Consider the following 16566-nt stretch of genomic DNA (forward strand, 5'->3'; position numbering starts at 1 on the left):
TCCGAGACGGAGAAGGACATGTGTATCCTGATGGCCGAGCCCTCTTGACCACTGCGCTGGAGGGACAAAAAAAAAAAAGGGACACAGTCGACCTGCCTCATGGAGCTCTCCAGGCACAGGCGATGACAGTTTGTAGCGAACGACTTGATGAAAGGATGCATCATTGCACGTGGTGGGAGGCACAAGAAGAAGAAAAAAACGTGGCAAGCACATCACATGCCTCTTCTGTCTAACCTATCTGTCTACTTTGACCGGCGCGCAATGACAACGGAGGCGGAGGCGGGTGCATTATATGTGTTTAAGCGAGCAGCCGTGCGCGAGCCGCGAAAACGGCGGCTATCTTGAATTTTTACCTTTGACCTCGTCATCGGCCGAGATATTTCATCGTGTGCTTACTTTATTGGCTGTTTTGGGTGGGGGAGGGGGTTATATCTTTCTATGGTTCAGAATTGCCAAAACACCAACCCAATCTTCATACCCTTTCGTCGATCTTTGCAGCGAAAGAGGAGGGTACCCTTCCAGAAAACCCTCAGATGCCGCTCGGACAAAAAGAGCGGACGGGGCCGTTGTAGAGATAGGTGTGTGTGTGTGTGTGTGAGTGTGTGTGTGGCAACATGTCCACCCACCCAGTCGCAGTGTACAGCTTGCACACATAGTCGCACGCTCTCTCTCGAGGTGCCCGCACATTGACCAACATGTCACCCACAGACTGTTCATTAATACGAGCTCAACATTTTCTTGTCTCTCTTTTCTCTACATCTTGAGTCGGTGAGGCCTGTCCGTATTGCTTCGATACAACCAAGAATGCGGTGAAAAGCTGCCGTGTTCGGTTCCCGGCAAGTACAGTAGATAATCATAACAAATGTGGTTATGATCAATCGCGCGAATTACAGATAGGCGAGGAAGCTTAAAAAAAAAAGGTTCATAGGTTATAAGATGCGGTGAGAGAAAAATGGTTTATGAACAGGTTACCGCCGTAACCGTCAGTGTCAGTCACATAGACACAGACAGCACGACAGACTTTGTCTTTCCGGCCGGGAATATAAAAGATGTGCGTCACAGCTGTCGGTAGTCGAGGTGCAGGAGAAGGGCCGTCCGGGAAAGAAACAGAGGAACGCATGTATGTAGGTGGTATCTGCAAAGGAGGTAGCCATGACGTTTTGAAAAAAAAAAAAAATCTTCGAATCTCTCCCCCTGTGCGCCCGCTACCTTACACAACATTGCAGATAGATGGGAATCCACCTTCCAGCATCGTCATAGCATAGCTTTCACACAGACCATGTCTGTACTACATGTAGGGTGCGTTATCTAGAGTTACACATGGGTGTGTTCCTTGGCACGTTCATTTGTATAGGTATCCTACAGGAGAAGGGTGCAGCGACGATGGATGGGTAAATGGGGTGGTGATACATTGACGAGTCGCATTTTAGATGCGGTTAAAGTCAGCAAACGACTCGGGGCTGGTACGTTCGCATTTCAGAGCAGGCAATAAAGACTTGGACTTACTCAGCCAACGGTAGCATTTGCCCTCTTTTTCATCCTCTGCTGCGAGTAATCGATTGGACACACGAAGTTTTGTACACTGGTAGGAGCTAGGAGGATCTGGTGGGATCTGGCCAAAGTGTTTCCCTAGGAATGAACAAGTGAGAGCGACACACAGACGCGAAGGTAGCCTTGAACAAGAAGCGTTTCCTGGACATGTTACCAGGTCCGGACGTCGCGCCGAACAGTCTGTAGGGGCGCCATGTACCATGTATGTGCACATGTGGGGGAGCAAAAAAGAGAGTGCAGGCCACCAGTTCAGAGTGGAGTGCATATGCATCGGCCACGAGAAAGCGGAAGAAGAGAGACAGACAATCGCATCGAGGAAGAGCCTGAGTGAGAGCAGTCAGGCAAGGTAGCCCAGTGGGTAGGCAATAGGTACCTCAAAGTTGCAGAGAGATCCAGGTACGTAGCATCGTCCGAGATTTGGATGCTTGCTGCATGTGCCTTTGCCATGGTTGAATGAGCCCGGGGGCCCCGGGCAGGTTTCGGAGACCACGCTTGAGATGTCTTTGTTTCATTTTGCTCGGAACGACACCCAGAACACGATGAAACCAAACCAGGTCCAGATTTTTTGGAAGTGTAAAAATCTCGCGCACGAGGGTTAAAAAAAAAAGAGCTGGAATTGGGCGCATTATTCGCCAACAAGGGTTCATGGTTTTTTTTNTTTTTTTTTTTTTCCTAATAGCATTTTATGACATGGGCAAAGTTCGAGCAGCTTGGAATTGTTGATGCCCGACCTGGCATGATTCAATCACAGTATGTGGACCGCGGTCGCCGAAGGCAAAAGGCTCTCGCAGGTTACACGATGGATCTGAGTGTTGCTTGTCGCACGTTGAGGAGCCGAGCATCCCGCCCAGTCTTGGGATCAGCGACTGGCGAATGTTGTAAGCTGAGTTTGTTGAGAGTTGAATGGTGTTGAGCAACAGCCAGTGGGTAGATCTTGATGCTGATACTGATGCTGTTTGCCTGCCTTGCCTTGATTACCTTGTATCTCAAACATGGCATGACCCTGCCAAAGATCAATTTGCCAATGGACCAATGGACGAAAAGCTCTTGGCAGCCAGTCAGGCTCCCTGAGGAGGGAGGGGCTCAAGGGATCTGCAAAGGAGCCCCTCCAAAGGTCGTTCCAGAGCTGGGCTGGACTGGACTTGTTGGAGACTGTCAGTCATCAGTAGCAAGCAGTCTGCGCGGAAGGGAGGGAGGGAGGAGACGTTGATCAACACGGAGTAGATCTCAAGTTGATAATATCCGTGGGTGGGGATTTCGGACGACCTCCCTAGCATATCAGAGAACATGCTGCTGCTCGCTTTCGCTAGGTAACAAGGCCATAACCACGTTTGTTGCCTGGGCAGTTTTGAGATGGATGAGCGAATTAACAAAAAGGACAGAAAAAGAAAAAGACACCAATTGGCGGTTGGAATTGAGTAGTCATATATCATCATTATCCCCGTCTATAAGACCAGGTTCATGCCAGCGACTTCCAGGCTCAATGTACCACTTGATCTCAGCAAATGCATGTGGTTAATTGGGCAATTCGCAATGGACCGACGTGGGTTGTCTCATTGGATCGTTTTCCCCTCCGTGGTAGCGACACCTTAGCGGAATTCCACCAACTGCTCCCGCGGAACTGGGGCGCTACATAATGTACCTGGGCCACCTCAATTGACCTAGGGCCAGCCATGTACTATTTTACCGGCAGAGAGGTACAAGATATATTACATTCGGCACGAGCCCACCGAAAGCAGCAGGGGCAGAAACACGTGCAATATTCTCGCTTCGAGAAATCCCCTGGCAAAAATTGCTTTCTTTTCTTTCTTTACAGCAGTAGGATACGATTAGAGGAAGCTGGAGAGGATTGATGATTTGGAATGGAAAGAAATAGGATGCGACGGAATGAGTTGGTGTTAGGTTGACGGGGTGTTGTGACTTGCATTTAAGGGATCTTACGAATACTTCCTACCAGCCTACAACGAAACGCCAGCAGCAGGATGTGCATCCTTAACTAATTTTTGAGAATGCCAGAATCCTTCCCAATCCCCTGGCAAGCCTGATGCTCTGTTATGCCTCAAGTTTCTGCCACACCAATTGATTCCTTATAAAACCCATCGGGGCGCAGACAGTTCTCGTGAAGGCAAATATGTACAATAGATAACGTACGTGAGTTCGCACTGGGAAACTTCTCGTAGTAAGAGGATGGCACCACCTGGGCACCCACCAGACCCTGGTAGGTATGGGGTTTGGTTCGATTTCAGCACTTGCAAGGACCCCATTTGCCAGGGATCGGAAAATTTACTGGCGTGCCGAGATTAATAAAATGACGATTGCCGGACGCTGACCTGGCGAATTTCTGAAGAGAAAAGAAAAGAGAAGAGGAAAAAAAATCTCGTTCCGCGTAAGAAATAATACGAACAGAAAATTAGGAGTCGACATTGATGACAACTCGTGTAGTTTCGTACCCATAATGAACTACGTACTACCTTGTGGAATCATGTCGCCCTGTTTGGTGGAGTGTGCGGCTCACTGGTTCGGCGGAGCGGCACGTGTCGTCAAAGGAATGCCTGAAGATCCTCTATATATATATATCTTTCATAATCCTTTCGTTGCAACCCTTTTGATGGCGGGGATAGGCATCCTTTTACTGCAGTGATCTTGCCTTAAATACCCGCATGGGCATACGCACACACGCACACACAGGATTGGGACATTGTACAGCTGTATGCTGACCGTGGCAAAGAAGCGGCACGGCCAGAGGCCAGAAAGAAATCCTTCCCGCAGTCACCAATCGAGTCATGCCAACCCGTAACGGGCAGGCTGGATCGTGGTCTAGGTGGGTATCAGCCGCATGCTGACTGATCGTTGGTCGACCAAGATGGTGTCCTCGAAAACGATCTCGACGTGCCCATACAATACCGTCACTGCCCAGCTTGTAACTGAAAATGGCATAATCTTGATAAGCGTGCACAAGTAGTCCAAATCGTGCCCGTTGCCGCATGCAGTAGTATGCCTGGTTCTAATTGAAATGTCATGTACATGAATCGATAGATGGCATGTTGGACCAAGCTTCACCTGAATCAGTCGAGTCCGCTGGGCTGGTAAACTCATATGATTGGGCGCCGGGAGATGTTAGCTCAAGCCCGTTCTGTATTGTGGCGGAGAAGCTGTTTGCGTCTCTTCCTTTGTAGGGGAAGCTAGAGAAGGTCCATGGAAGCCGCGATATTTCAGCGTGCTGAGTTGGGGGGGAGGGTGGGAAAGAAAGGAGCGAAGAAGCGAGAATGCCGCAAACTTGTCGAGGAGACATGCAAGCTTTGTAATTCGCCTTTTTGAACCATGTCGACTATAGGTAGTGAAGAGTAGTGGATGCAATGCAATGCAAGAATTGCATGGAGACCACGTTGTGGTCACTGTACAGCGTAAAAATAATGTTGTTTACCTACCTAACTTGCCGTCTGGTAATAAAGCCAGGGTGCTGCTGGAACCTCGGAAGCTGAGCAACAAGAGCTCAAGGCACTAAAGCGAACCCTATTTCATTACACTGCAGGTCTACCTAGATTCTAGCGTGTATAGCCGAAGGGTTCAGGTGAGCTGCAACGGCAAAGCACCAGCGCTCGGGAGGCACAAAGTAACGGCTTTCCAGCCATGTTTCACTGAAAGGCCATGATATACTCGAAACGGTCGGTGGTGTTTGTTCTAAAGGCGTCGGCATCAACTACCTGATGAGATGTTGCGCTGCCTGATTGAAAGTGAGCAACGCAGGCGATACCTGGGTACGTAGTAGGTAGCTCGTTTTTCTTACCTCCTTTCAACATTCGAAAATTCCAAATTCCCGTATTGACTTATAAGTGGACCATGCTCGTAGGTATGTAGGCAGCTTACTCGGTGTATATTGTGCTACCTGGCTTTAAAAAGAAGCAACCGACTAGTTAGGAAAACACTAGCAGAGATCGTCACCCGAAAGACGCATGTCCTTGATTTTAGTATAGGACACTCAAGTGCTGCTTGTCTCAAAATGTACGAGAGTGGAACCATGAGGGGAAAGAAAAGTGCAAGAATCTGTAACGAATACTGCCCAAGAGACAGGCAAAACAAGGAAAAGGAGGCAAGCAGGCCCCATTTTCCCAGTAGCCGTCAATACTTGGTATTGAATCATACAGTTGAACGGAATCATGGTGCATCCCCGCGATACCATTCTCAAATGAGCAAGCGAACGCATATAATAGAACAACACAGATTGCTGCTTACACGGTAACCACTCACTGCTTGGTACCGCTGTCCGAAACTCGTATTGTACAAGTGTATCCGTTGATCGACTCCAGACAAACATTGAAATTCTACTCTATAGTCCATATCCGACAGGGCGGCTCCCTAACTACCGAGATTGATGCTTCAGTTGTCACAACAAACGGTTCCCAGCAAGTTGGGTCGTCTTCCGGTTTGGCTGGAATGCCCAAGGTCCAAGCCCTTCCCACCAGGCGTAAACTTTGACCATCCAGGACCCTGCTTTTTTTCCCCCTCCCATTATGTTTACTCTGCCTTTGTCAATCTATCGGCAAGGCTTGCCTGAGAACCACGATCCGGTGGGGTAATCCCATTTACCACTCTTATCGAAAGGGTTGATACCATGACATCTTTAGTCTAGGCAGGATACGTACGTAGTCAACGGTTGTATTTTGAATAAAGCGGGTGTCTATTCGCCGCAGGCTGGGTAATGTCATTGATGTACAATGACCCCGCCCAGGTTGACGTATCGATAGGTCCCATTTACACAGCAGGTCATGCAGGCCATATATGTTGGTAGTGGCTCAAGTGTCCATCATGACCGCAGGCACGTATAGAAGTCAGTGCGCCCCCCAACTAGCTTTGCTAGCAGATATATAACAACGTGAAAATATCCGCAAACCCTGCTCTCATACACATCAATTGATTTCTGGAGTATATTTCGTAAAAGACACGAGATGTGGCGGTACACGATAATCATCTGGATTAATCTCACTGCATTAGATCCCCGGCAGTTCGGGGCGCTGCACTGAGCCCGAGGTACTTCTGCGGACCTCTTCATTTGCTTTAAGCCAGTCCATAACCAACCGTTGGCCTTTGCTCTTTTTCTTGGGTCCCTCAATTCTGTTTTCGCGCCGAGTATTCGTCAACGCTACTTGCCACGTGCTTATGGATCAACTGGGAGGAAAAAAACCACACCAAAAGAGAAAGTTCTTTCCCCCTTTCTCCTCTAGTCGCTGAGCTAAGCATCTTTTTTTCCCAGGGACGATTCCACAATCTCAGCGCTTGGGAAGAGCAAGCCGGTCGCCGGGAGTGGTGCTAAACGCTCGAGCCCCCCCTTACCGTGAACATCATCATGTAGGGTAAGGCCATTTTGCCTACATCATCTAGCCCAATTAGATAGCTAAGCAGTAGAAACATTTTCTTGTCTGTTGAGCAGAAAACTCGATGGATTTCTGCAGCAAGATTCATGGCGCGGATCTGGATTTGGGGACGAAAGGAGAAGGGGTGACGAGGCGATGAGCAACCTTGACGTGGACTAGTGGGTCAATCGACGACTATAATTTTCAGCCGCCCGCGAATCGTCGCGTCGCGGGGGGCAAAGCAGTATGATACCGGTTGTGTCCTTCGAGTCTTCAGGCCCTTTTGTCTGTCGTCTAAGCCACTGGGTAGGTAAATGAATGAGTTTCTTGGTCGATCTCTTGGACCAGCGGCACTTTTCAATTGGAGCGTTACCTGATACCATGGTAGATATCTACTTATTTCCAACTTCCAACCTAGCTTGAGCATGCTTTCCATGAAGTTAATATTACCCGGCACTCTCGTCAGAAACGATTGGCATGTGCTCTTTTAGTAGAGATCGAGCGGTTGAGCTCAACGGCATAGATCGTTTGATTGACCCTTGGTCCCTATGGTCCTACTACATGAGATTTCCATATGCAAAACAGCTGTAGCCCAGGCGACTATTGCTTAGCAGGATGGTTGATGGCTCAGACGGCTTGGAATTAGCACCTGATCTACAGCACGCTACTTGGGTAGGCAGTCTTCCGGATCCATTAGTCTACAATCGACCAACCACAAAGGCAAGGAGTGTCCCTGCCAAAGCGAATTGCTGGCCGTACTTGGTGGTAAATCTTCTCTATGGTAGCAGTGATGGGATGGTCCTGGGTGTAGATCGCGCACGGTCATGAAGACAGAAAATCTGGGCAAAACCACCTATCATGGAGTATAGCCAGTGACGCAAGCTGTTGTTAAGGCATTTTTGATATAGTAGGTCATGCTCAAACGCAAAAGGCACACACATGCGTACAAGCAGCACATGCCCTGTACATTGCGCGCGCGCACGCACAAGCAATGATGGAAAGCCATGGGATGTAGCGCATCTACCGATCAGAACCCGCCAACAGGCAGCCCAGAGCAGGAGGAGGAGCTGCTGGGCGATGCTAATGTAGATAATGTAGGTATTTAGCACCTAGCATTTCAAGTTGGATCCCCTTGCTGCGCTCAGGGATGGGGCACCGGGGGAGTGCTGCCGACTAGGATCATTGGAGCATGACTCTGGACTTTTTAAGAGTGTCTGAACACTAACCTTGCAGGTACGTACATGATCACGGACCCCTGAACGGAAGTCGACATCCCTCCAGAAGGGGCCTGTCGACTCCACTGCTGCATGGCCATATGCGGTGCCCACCCAGTCACCCAGCCAATTTGTCCATGTATGCAGGCTGGGTAGTACATTGAAATCCTATCTGCATGTGCTCTTCTGGACAGGTACCTCTGCCGCCGCCGGGGACTGGGACTGGGACTGGGACTGGGCTGAAAACGCAGTGTACCTGCTCTGTACTGTTGGGGGGTAATTGAAGGTAGTAGGTAGGAAATACAGACCGTCGCTCCTCCAAGATCCAGGCCGGACAAAGAGAGGAAGTGAGTGAGGGAGGAGCGACGAGGGTCCAGATGCGCGCCAGGCTCGCCCATCATCTTTTCCTACCTTAATGTAGCGTATCCCCTAGCCAAAGTGGTCCGGCGGCTTGACCTGGACTGGCATACCTTGCTCTGGCAGAACGAGCTTCTCCAGTCACTGCAAATGAAATAACATCCCCATGATCCCCAGTTTTCCTCTTCTATCATACCTACCTTGTTTGATTGCCTCCTTTCAGACACTCGCTGGTGGCTCTTGGGGAAATTTTTTTTCTTCTTCTTCTATTATCCTCTTTCCTCCTTCCTTCCCTAACCCGCCTTGTGCGCCACAGCCATTGTAGCAACCACCAACTGTGTGTTTGAGTGAGAGAGAGAGACATTCAATCGGCTTGCCCGCTAGCCTAGGACGTGATCTCGTCAACAGCGACCAGAAGCAAGCAACGCAACGCAACGACGCACGACCGCCCACACGCCGCAGTCTCAGATCCGCCATCGCAAGCTGGGGTCGGCCTGTTCCGCAGTCTAAGAAAAGAATCAAGGCAAGACATAGTTCTGCGGATCAATTAGAAGAGGGGGGACCCCATTTCCTCCGCTTGTCACACGTTTTTTTCCTGCCGACAGACGACACTTGTTTTCTATTCATTTTTCTCAAACGTTTTCTGCAAAAACAAGCGGGCGGAAGAGGCTATCGATTCGTCAATTGCTTGCGACAATAGTCGAGTAAAAGGGCCGGTGCCAATTGGCTTTCAGTACATACACCCGCCAAGCAACATACTTAACGCACGTCGACTATTATCGGATGGAGGGAGTCATTGCATGATTGGTGCTCCCCTTCTGACCACCACCCACCCCGCCAAAGCAACCAAACCAGGGAAGCCCGCGCGCCCGACCGGTCTCCGACCACCACCGACCTGTTCAACGATCCCAGGGAACATCAATCCTTCGGGACTCAAAGCCTCACCCGCGATACACATACGCAAATCAAAGTCACTTTTTGTGATCTTGTAGTCTGACTCAACCTTGTCATAAGCCACGTGGAGGACTTTTTGTGCCACCTCGCCAGGCTGCTCCGATTTTACGCCCGCCATCTTTTTTGATTGACGAAGGAGAGAAAAAGCTTCCCACCCCCAATGCGCCAGCAGCACCACCTTTGAGCACTTACGTCGCCCGCATTGAAAAGTTCCAGACTGTGAAACAGGTTGCAGGGCATGCAGAACAATTGTGACACAGCCACCCTAAAGAAAGCAAAAAAATCCCATCTGGGACAAAAAACGTCTTCTCCACTGCTACATGCCGACCAGTCGGGCCTGGAGCTGAACTTTAATTTCCATCCCATTGATTTGGTAGTATATACTTCTCTCAAGTGATTCGCATCGCATCGCCCTCTGCCACATGTTTGGTCGGTCGGCCTCGAAACAAAGCGGATTCACAGGTGCATCGGGTGGGAGAGAAAATCGAGGGAGGGATCAGATTGGTGGTAACCTGCGCGAACTTGGAATCCTCGGCAGTTTATCCTCAGAATCTCGATCATTGCGCAGCCCTTTTAAGAGGAACAAACCACGATCACCACAAACTCCAGTTCAGAACGACTGGGATAGCGGGTTCGATTATCAACCTTCGTTTCCCGAAAAGAGTGAGTTCTTCCTCTGGCACTCAACGACCCGCGACCGTGCGCACATGCGCTCAGAGACGAGTTGCCGGCACGACCTCATGATCGCCACTGCACAACACGCGCCTCTCTCTTTCTCGTTCTGGGGCGCCGAAGACTCGCATAATCTATGCCCATTCACCTTGTCTGGTAGTAATAATTGCTGACTTGAAACCTCGCTTTAGATCACTCCATCTCTGCTGGAACTTCTCGCTCATTTCCCCAGCGAGCTCCTTCACATCGTTCGGTTGCTTCGATCAAATCGTCTGCCTCTAGGGATACTGTGAGACAGACCAGCCCGCGTTCAGCTACTGCAATGTCGAGCATGATGAGCGCAGATCGCACTCGTAACCGGCGGGAGCGCACTTTCGTCGGTAGCGAATGCGCTGTCTGCGAGGAGCCGTTGGAGCACACGCTTCGAGGAGAGAGGATTTTGCAGTTTTCTTGCGGGCATGTTTCGCACGAGGCTTGTTTCTATGAATTCATTCGCGAGTTCGAGTCGCAATACTGCCCATCATGTAATGCGCCGTTACATCTGGACACCAGCCGAGGAGGCAATGTCCTAGATATCGGTAAGAGCAGATCATACGATACTGCCCAGATCATTACTGACGAGGTTTCCAACCCCACAGAAAAGATCACAAGCATGGTGCGATCCGCATCTACTAGCGAAAGAGAATCGCAACATACAACGCCCCCCTCAGGCCCTTGGGAGGAGCCAATTCCCCATCACAGAGGCCCGTCACAAAGCAATGGACGCGATAGTGGTACTCGAGGAAGTTTGAGGGACAGCCGCGAGGCGCCTTCGTCATATGGCGCACACTCTCGTCACGGCCGTAGCGATAGCGAAGCCACTGGAGTTGCATCCTCGGGAGGCTACCCTGAAACAACACAGAGCGGACCTGCCCGGCGCCACGATTATGATCTTCAAGCCATGGAGACAACGCCCACGAGCCCTCAGAGGATATCGCGTAACCCAATTCCTGCACCGACAGTCACAGTCCGCTCGGAATTCCCAACCATAAGCAAGTCACGACAGCAGCAGACCTTGACCTGTCTCATTACAGTTGAAGTGCCCGATAATAAGTGGAAACCAGATCCAGAGGACCTTGGCTCCGTTGTGCCCGCTCCACCCACGCGCGGTGAAGACGCCTACGCCCAACGGCCGCCTTCACCAGCAAAGAGCAACAAGCCTCGCTTCTATCCTTATGAGTCGCCCGAAGTCTTGCAAGAGATGACCGAGAACTTGCGCGACCGCGTGGACAACTGGCATGGGCTGGACTTCAACAGGTTCGGAAAGCTTCGTCTTTACGGTACCTTGCGGGTTGGCAAGGACAAGGTGTCCTGGCAAGAGCTTGAGTGCTTTCTCTTTGCCGAGATGCTCATCTGCGTCAAGGAGAAGAGAAACAATGCAGCGGCCCAGCAATTGGACGAGTACGGTGCTCCGCGAAAGGCCACGCGTTGCACTCTCAAGGGTTCCATTCTCATCAAGAAGCACCTCAATGACGTAGCAGAAACTGGCTCCATTGACGAAAATGTGCTGACCCTGAGCCTGTCTGTTTCAGAGCTCCCGTCTTTCCATCTGCGATTTGACAACCGCAACCAGCTGAAGCTTTGGCAACAGGCGCTCCGGGACCTCAATGCAACAGAGGGTTCGCCTGTCCGGGGCCCCGACTATGAGCGTGCTGAGACGTCCGAAACAGATGAGGACGACTGGGGCCGCCAAGGTGGACCTCGCCGGGTGTCTGCTGCTTCTTCTGGCTGGGGCGGACCAAAGTCCACAACCACGGCCCCTACCGAGTATACAACATTTGCGAAGAGCCCGTTGTTTTCGTCGGTACATGTGCCAATTGATGTCGTCGTGGTTGTTCCAATCTCGTCATCAATGCAAGGGGTCAAGATTAACCTTGTCAGAGACGCCCTGAAATTCATGGTTGGCAATTTGGGCGAGAGAGATCGCATGGGACTAGTCACGTTCGGCTCTGGTGGCGGCGGTGTCCCCATTGTCGGCATGACCACCAAGGCATGGCACGGTTGGAACAATGTTCTGGCTTCCATCAAGCCTGTTGGCCAAAAGAGCCACCGAGCTGACGTGGTGGAAGGCGCCAATGTTGCCATGGATCTGTTGATGCAACGCAAGCACAACAACCCTATTGCCTCCATCATGCTCATCAGCGATGCCTCAACATCCGATGCTGATAGCGTCGACTTTGTCGTTTCGAGAGCTGAGGCGGCCAAGATTACCATCCACTCCTTTGGCCTTGGTATGACCCACAAGCCCGACACCATGATCGAATTGTCAACCCGGACAAAGGCCTCTTACACCTATGTAAAGGACTGGATGATGCTGAGGGAGTGTCTTGGTGGTTGCCTCGGATCCATGCAGTCACTGTCCCACCAAAACGTCAAGCTCAAGCTCAGGCTTCCAGAAGGCTCGCCAGCCAAATTTTACAAAGTCAGCGGTGCGTTGCAAGTTACCAAGCGCGCCACAGGTCGGGATGCCGAGGCTTCTCTTGGTGATTTGCGATTTGGCGACAAGAGAGACATTTTGGTGCAACTGGTCATTGTACCTGATACGACATCCCAGGATCAGTTGCCACAAGACCCATGGGAAACGATCGTCTCTGGTCTTGAGGCCCTCGGTGGACCTATGGACTCTGATGACCAGAGGACCCTGTCCGTCGAAGAACTGCCCCTCATCCAAGCAGATCTTGTCTGGGGCGATATTCTGCGGGAGGGCACCATGATGCATCTTCCCAGGCCCTCTCTGCTTGCAATTACCATGCTGCCACCTGTGGCAAGTTCAAGGAAGTCATCCTGGCAAAACAACCCGCCTATTCCTCCTCACCAGAGCATTGTTCAGCGACGTATGGAGTTGCTCACATCGGATATGCTGACACGAGCATTGACGCTTGTATCAAGGGGTCAGCATGACCGAGCTCATACTCTTCTCAACGAAACACGTTCCATATTGAAGGGACTGGGCAAAGGTGGACTGCCGCCTGTCCCGCCTCCACCTGGCAAGGCGCCTAGCTTGGGCTTGGAACCCGAGTCCGCAACACCTGATCGTAAGCACACGCCGTCGCCGACTGCCTCAGCGAATGGGTCTGTAAACAATGGCGTTGCCTCTAGTCGTCCCAATGACGGCCTTGCATTGAGTTCCTCTGGTGGCATAGATCCCGGCACCGTGGCCGCTCTCGACGCCGAACTCGAGGCGAGCTTGGAATGGATCAGCCACCCAGCTGTCTTTGGACGTGACAGTCGCAAACAGGTTCTGCAAGCCATTGGCGTTATTAGCAGCCAGCGCGCGTACACTTTCCGCACACCCATTGAGAGCCTTTGGGCTTCAAGAGTAGGTGGTGTCAAGAAGCTGACCGACAAGAGCCGCGAGTGGAGAGAGGAAGCCTCGGGTGAAGGCATCATTGAAGAGCCATAAGCGCCGCCTTGGCATCCTCAGCGTACGATCATACCGCCATTCACATTTGTTGCGTCAGAGCTCGCCGCAATTTGCAATTTCTCTGATCAGCGTCATATACTTCATTTCATTCTACCAACATATCCATCGGCCGCATATAATAGTCGGATCATACCCTATTTCTTTTACACAGAGACACTGGCCCACCTCATGTGGGGTGATACTCTCTGGGATATTTCATGTTATTCATATCAATGATACCACTTATCGATTTGTTTGCCGTGGGCCGCAGCATAGCATTGCACCTGTTATTATCTACGGCTGCCTTGGCTGAGGCAGAAGTCTCCTTGTTTTCCTTATCTCTTATTCTTATTCTTCTTCATATTCTCTTCCTTTCTACAATCACGATTACGCATTTATCAGTTCCGACCTCTTGGGAAAAGGCAGGAAGGCCGTGAGCTCGGACAACGACAAAAGGGAGTGGGGACACTATCGATTCATTTGATCGACCTAGTGGAAGGAATTTGGAGTTGATTTGGGGTTGTTTGTACAATGTGATGATGGAAGCTCTCTGGTATATAGAGAAAGATGGGATGCACGACGCCTGGAGTCAAATAAAGCTCAGTCGCCTATTGAACATATTACCTCGGCCTGTGATTTTGCCATTAGTGTTTTCCAGGAGATCTTGTGATTGCCACGTACGAGAAGTAAAATGCACCTGTTTGAGGTTGACAAAACGGAAAGCTAAAGCGCATGGAGTGGACGGGGGCAGAGTATGCCGATGGTCCACAGGGACGACTCCGCATGCGAAGGTCGGTAGTAAGATACGGGAGCAGCGAAGCATCGAACGCTGCCGAGTTGGAGTCGTCTCTTTCCCCGCATTCTGACGCACATGTCATTTAAGGCGGGATGGATGGAAAGAGACGGGGTAATTATTTGCTTAATTCAAGTGACTTTGTATCACAGTTGCTGTTTCTCTATACAAAATTTACGACATTGAATAATGATTGCAAGTTCAATCCACAAATTCACAGTGACTGCTAGACCTACACCACTATCTGTGAAGCTTTCGATCCGGTTACATAGTAGCAGGGCAATATCAGTACCACGCAGCTGGACCTGGGCTTCACGTACGGCTTATACTCGCCCTGGAGCAAACCTGCAGCTTCGGACTCAAACCACAGCCTCTGCATCTCTACGAAATCCATCACTCGGCATCCCAACACGCTCACCGGTGCGCAGCACAGCAGCGGCAGTCAAAGCAGACATGACCAAGGACAAGTACACCGAATTCACCCCGGAACACTACCCGCCGTTCCCGGATGGTCTACCCACGGTGGAACTCGAGACCATCTCGCTCAGCAGACTCCTCGAGAGCGCTCCGGAGGAGCAGAGCCGCATGTTTGAGGCGTGCAAGGGTAGGGGCTTCTTCTACCTCGACCTCCGAGGCTCCAAGGCAGGGCGGATTCTGCTCGAGGGCGCTGAGCGAATTGCCCGCGTCGGCGAGGAGACGTTTGACTTGCCTGTGGACGAGAAGATGAAGTATGCCCAGGGCATCAAGGCGAGGACACTATTTGGCTACAAGTGTGAGTGGAGAAAGCGCTTCTCGGATTCTGCTTTTCACATTTCTGCTGTCTCGGCTGCAGTCAAGTTGAGAAATCATATTACAGACTGAGGCTATACATGATATATGGAAAGACTAGGGGAGATGAGAACTGTACCAGCTGACAAGTACCTGGCGTTCTGGCCAAGAACAGGCGTCGGAGCAACCGTGACGGACAAGGCCGGCACCAAGGACACGGCCGAGTTCTTCAATGTAGCCAAGAACGACATGATTGTCGCCGACGATGCCATGCGGTATCCATGGCCGGCACCCGTGCTCGAAGCCAAGCCGCTGTTTCGCGAGTATATGCAGACGGCGCACGCCGTCGGCATGACGATCCTGGGCGCCCTGGCCGAGAAGCTCGGCGTCGACGCCGCCGCCATCACCAGCCAGCATCGCATCGAGGAGCTTGCGGGCGACCACGTCCGGATCACGCGGGGCCCGCCGCGGGAGACGGAGGATATGCCCGAGATTCAGACGCCTTCGCATACGGACTTTGGAACGTAAGTTCCTGGCTCTCTCTACTCACATTTGGGTTCTTCCAAAGAGAAGATGAGTATTTGTGCTTTTAAGACTATAAGCTGAAATGTTGTGGAAATATCAGTATTACGATATTGATGAACTGGCTCGGTGGTCTGCAAGTATGGTCCGAGTCGGCACGCAAAGCTCAGCTCAACAATGGCCAACCCGACTCACCGGGAGAATGGCTATGGGTAAAGCCCCAGAAGGGCTGTGCCATTATCAATCTGGGTAGGTGATACTAATAATATGCTCTCTCTCTTTCCACTTTGATAAGGCATGGGCAAAATGCTGACCACACTCTCTCTGACAGGTGATGCCGCAGTCAAGTTCACCAACGGAGTCCTGTGCTCGGGCCGCCACCGCGTCATCCCATCGCCGGGTACGCAGGGCAAGTGGCCGCGGTATAGCATCGTGTACTTTGTCCGGCCTGAAGATAAGTGTATACTGAAACAGTTGAGAGGCCCGGGCATTCCCGACGGACCCGAAGAAGAAGGGCTGACGGCGGCGGACTGGATTTATAGACAGGCGCAGGGACTGGGAACCAAGTTTGACAAGTGAAAACAGCAACGGACGGCCCCCATTAAGTTTCACTGTTTGGGGAGTCACATGAAGTGATGAACGAGCCACTATCTTGATAAACGGTGGCATGCATCAATGATGGGACGCTTTTGTCAAAGATTAATATTTGTTGCTTGCCAAAAAGATGCTTTGTGGCTGTTTCTCTCTCTCTCTCTCTTTTAATCCATGACAAGAGACTGCCTTAGAAGGTATCGACAAGTGACTCCAAGCATACAACACACACGGGCTTCAAAAATTGTCACAACCGGGGTGTCACAATGTGTAATGGACAGCTTCTTCTTCTTCTCTCCCTCCCACCTGCTTCTTTAGAGAAAGGTATGTTGAGCCTGCCTTCTTGTGCTA

The 16566-nt window shown here is 51.0% G+C and overlaps 2 protein-coding genes across 2 annotated transcripts; both read left to right on the plus strand.

Moving 5' to 3' along the window:
- Window positions 1–9849: 9849 nt before the first annotated feature.
- On the plus strand, window positions 9850–13541 carry PFICI_12668 (uncharacterized protein; the record flags this gene model as incomplete). The annotated part of the gene is made up of 3 exons (XM_007841249.1): window positions 9850–10090; window positions 10291–10677; window positions 10738–13541. 3 exons carry the CDS (start codon window positions 9850–9852, stop codon window positions 13539–13541), a joined length of 3432 nt encoding a protein of 1143 aa, XP_007839440.1.
- Window positions 13542–14787: 1246 nt separating this feature from the next.
- PFICI_12669 (uncharacterized protein) lies at window positions 14788–16203 on the plus strand (the record flags this gene model as incomplete). The annotated part of the gene is made up of 4 exons (XM_007841250.1): window positions 14788–15106; window positions 15224–15626; window positions 15728–15873; window positions 15956–16203. 4 exons carry the CDS (start codon window positions 14788–14790, stop codon window positions 16201–16203), a joined length of 1116 nt encoding a protein of 371 aa, XP_007839441.1.
- Between the last annotated feature and the right edge of the window lie 363 nt (window positions 16204–16566).

The sequence above is a fragment of the Pestalotiopsis fici genome (assembly GCF_000516985.1).
Source record: "Pestalotiopsis fici W106-1 unplaced genomic scaffold PFICI_Scf_10, whole genome shotgun sequence".
Lineage (NCBI taxonomy): Eukaryota > Fungi > Ascomycota > Sordariomycetes > Amphisphaeriales > Sporocadaceae > Pestalotiopsis > Pestalotiopsis fici.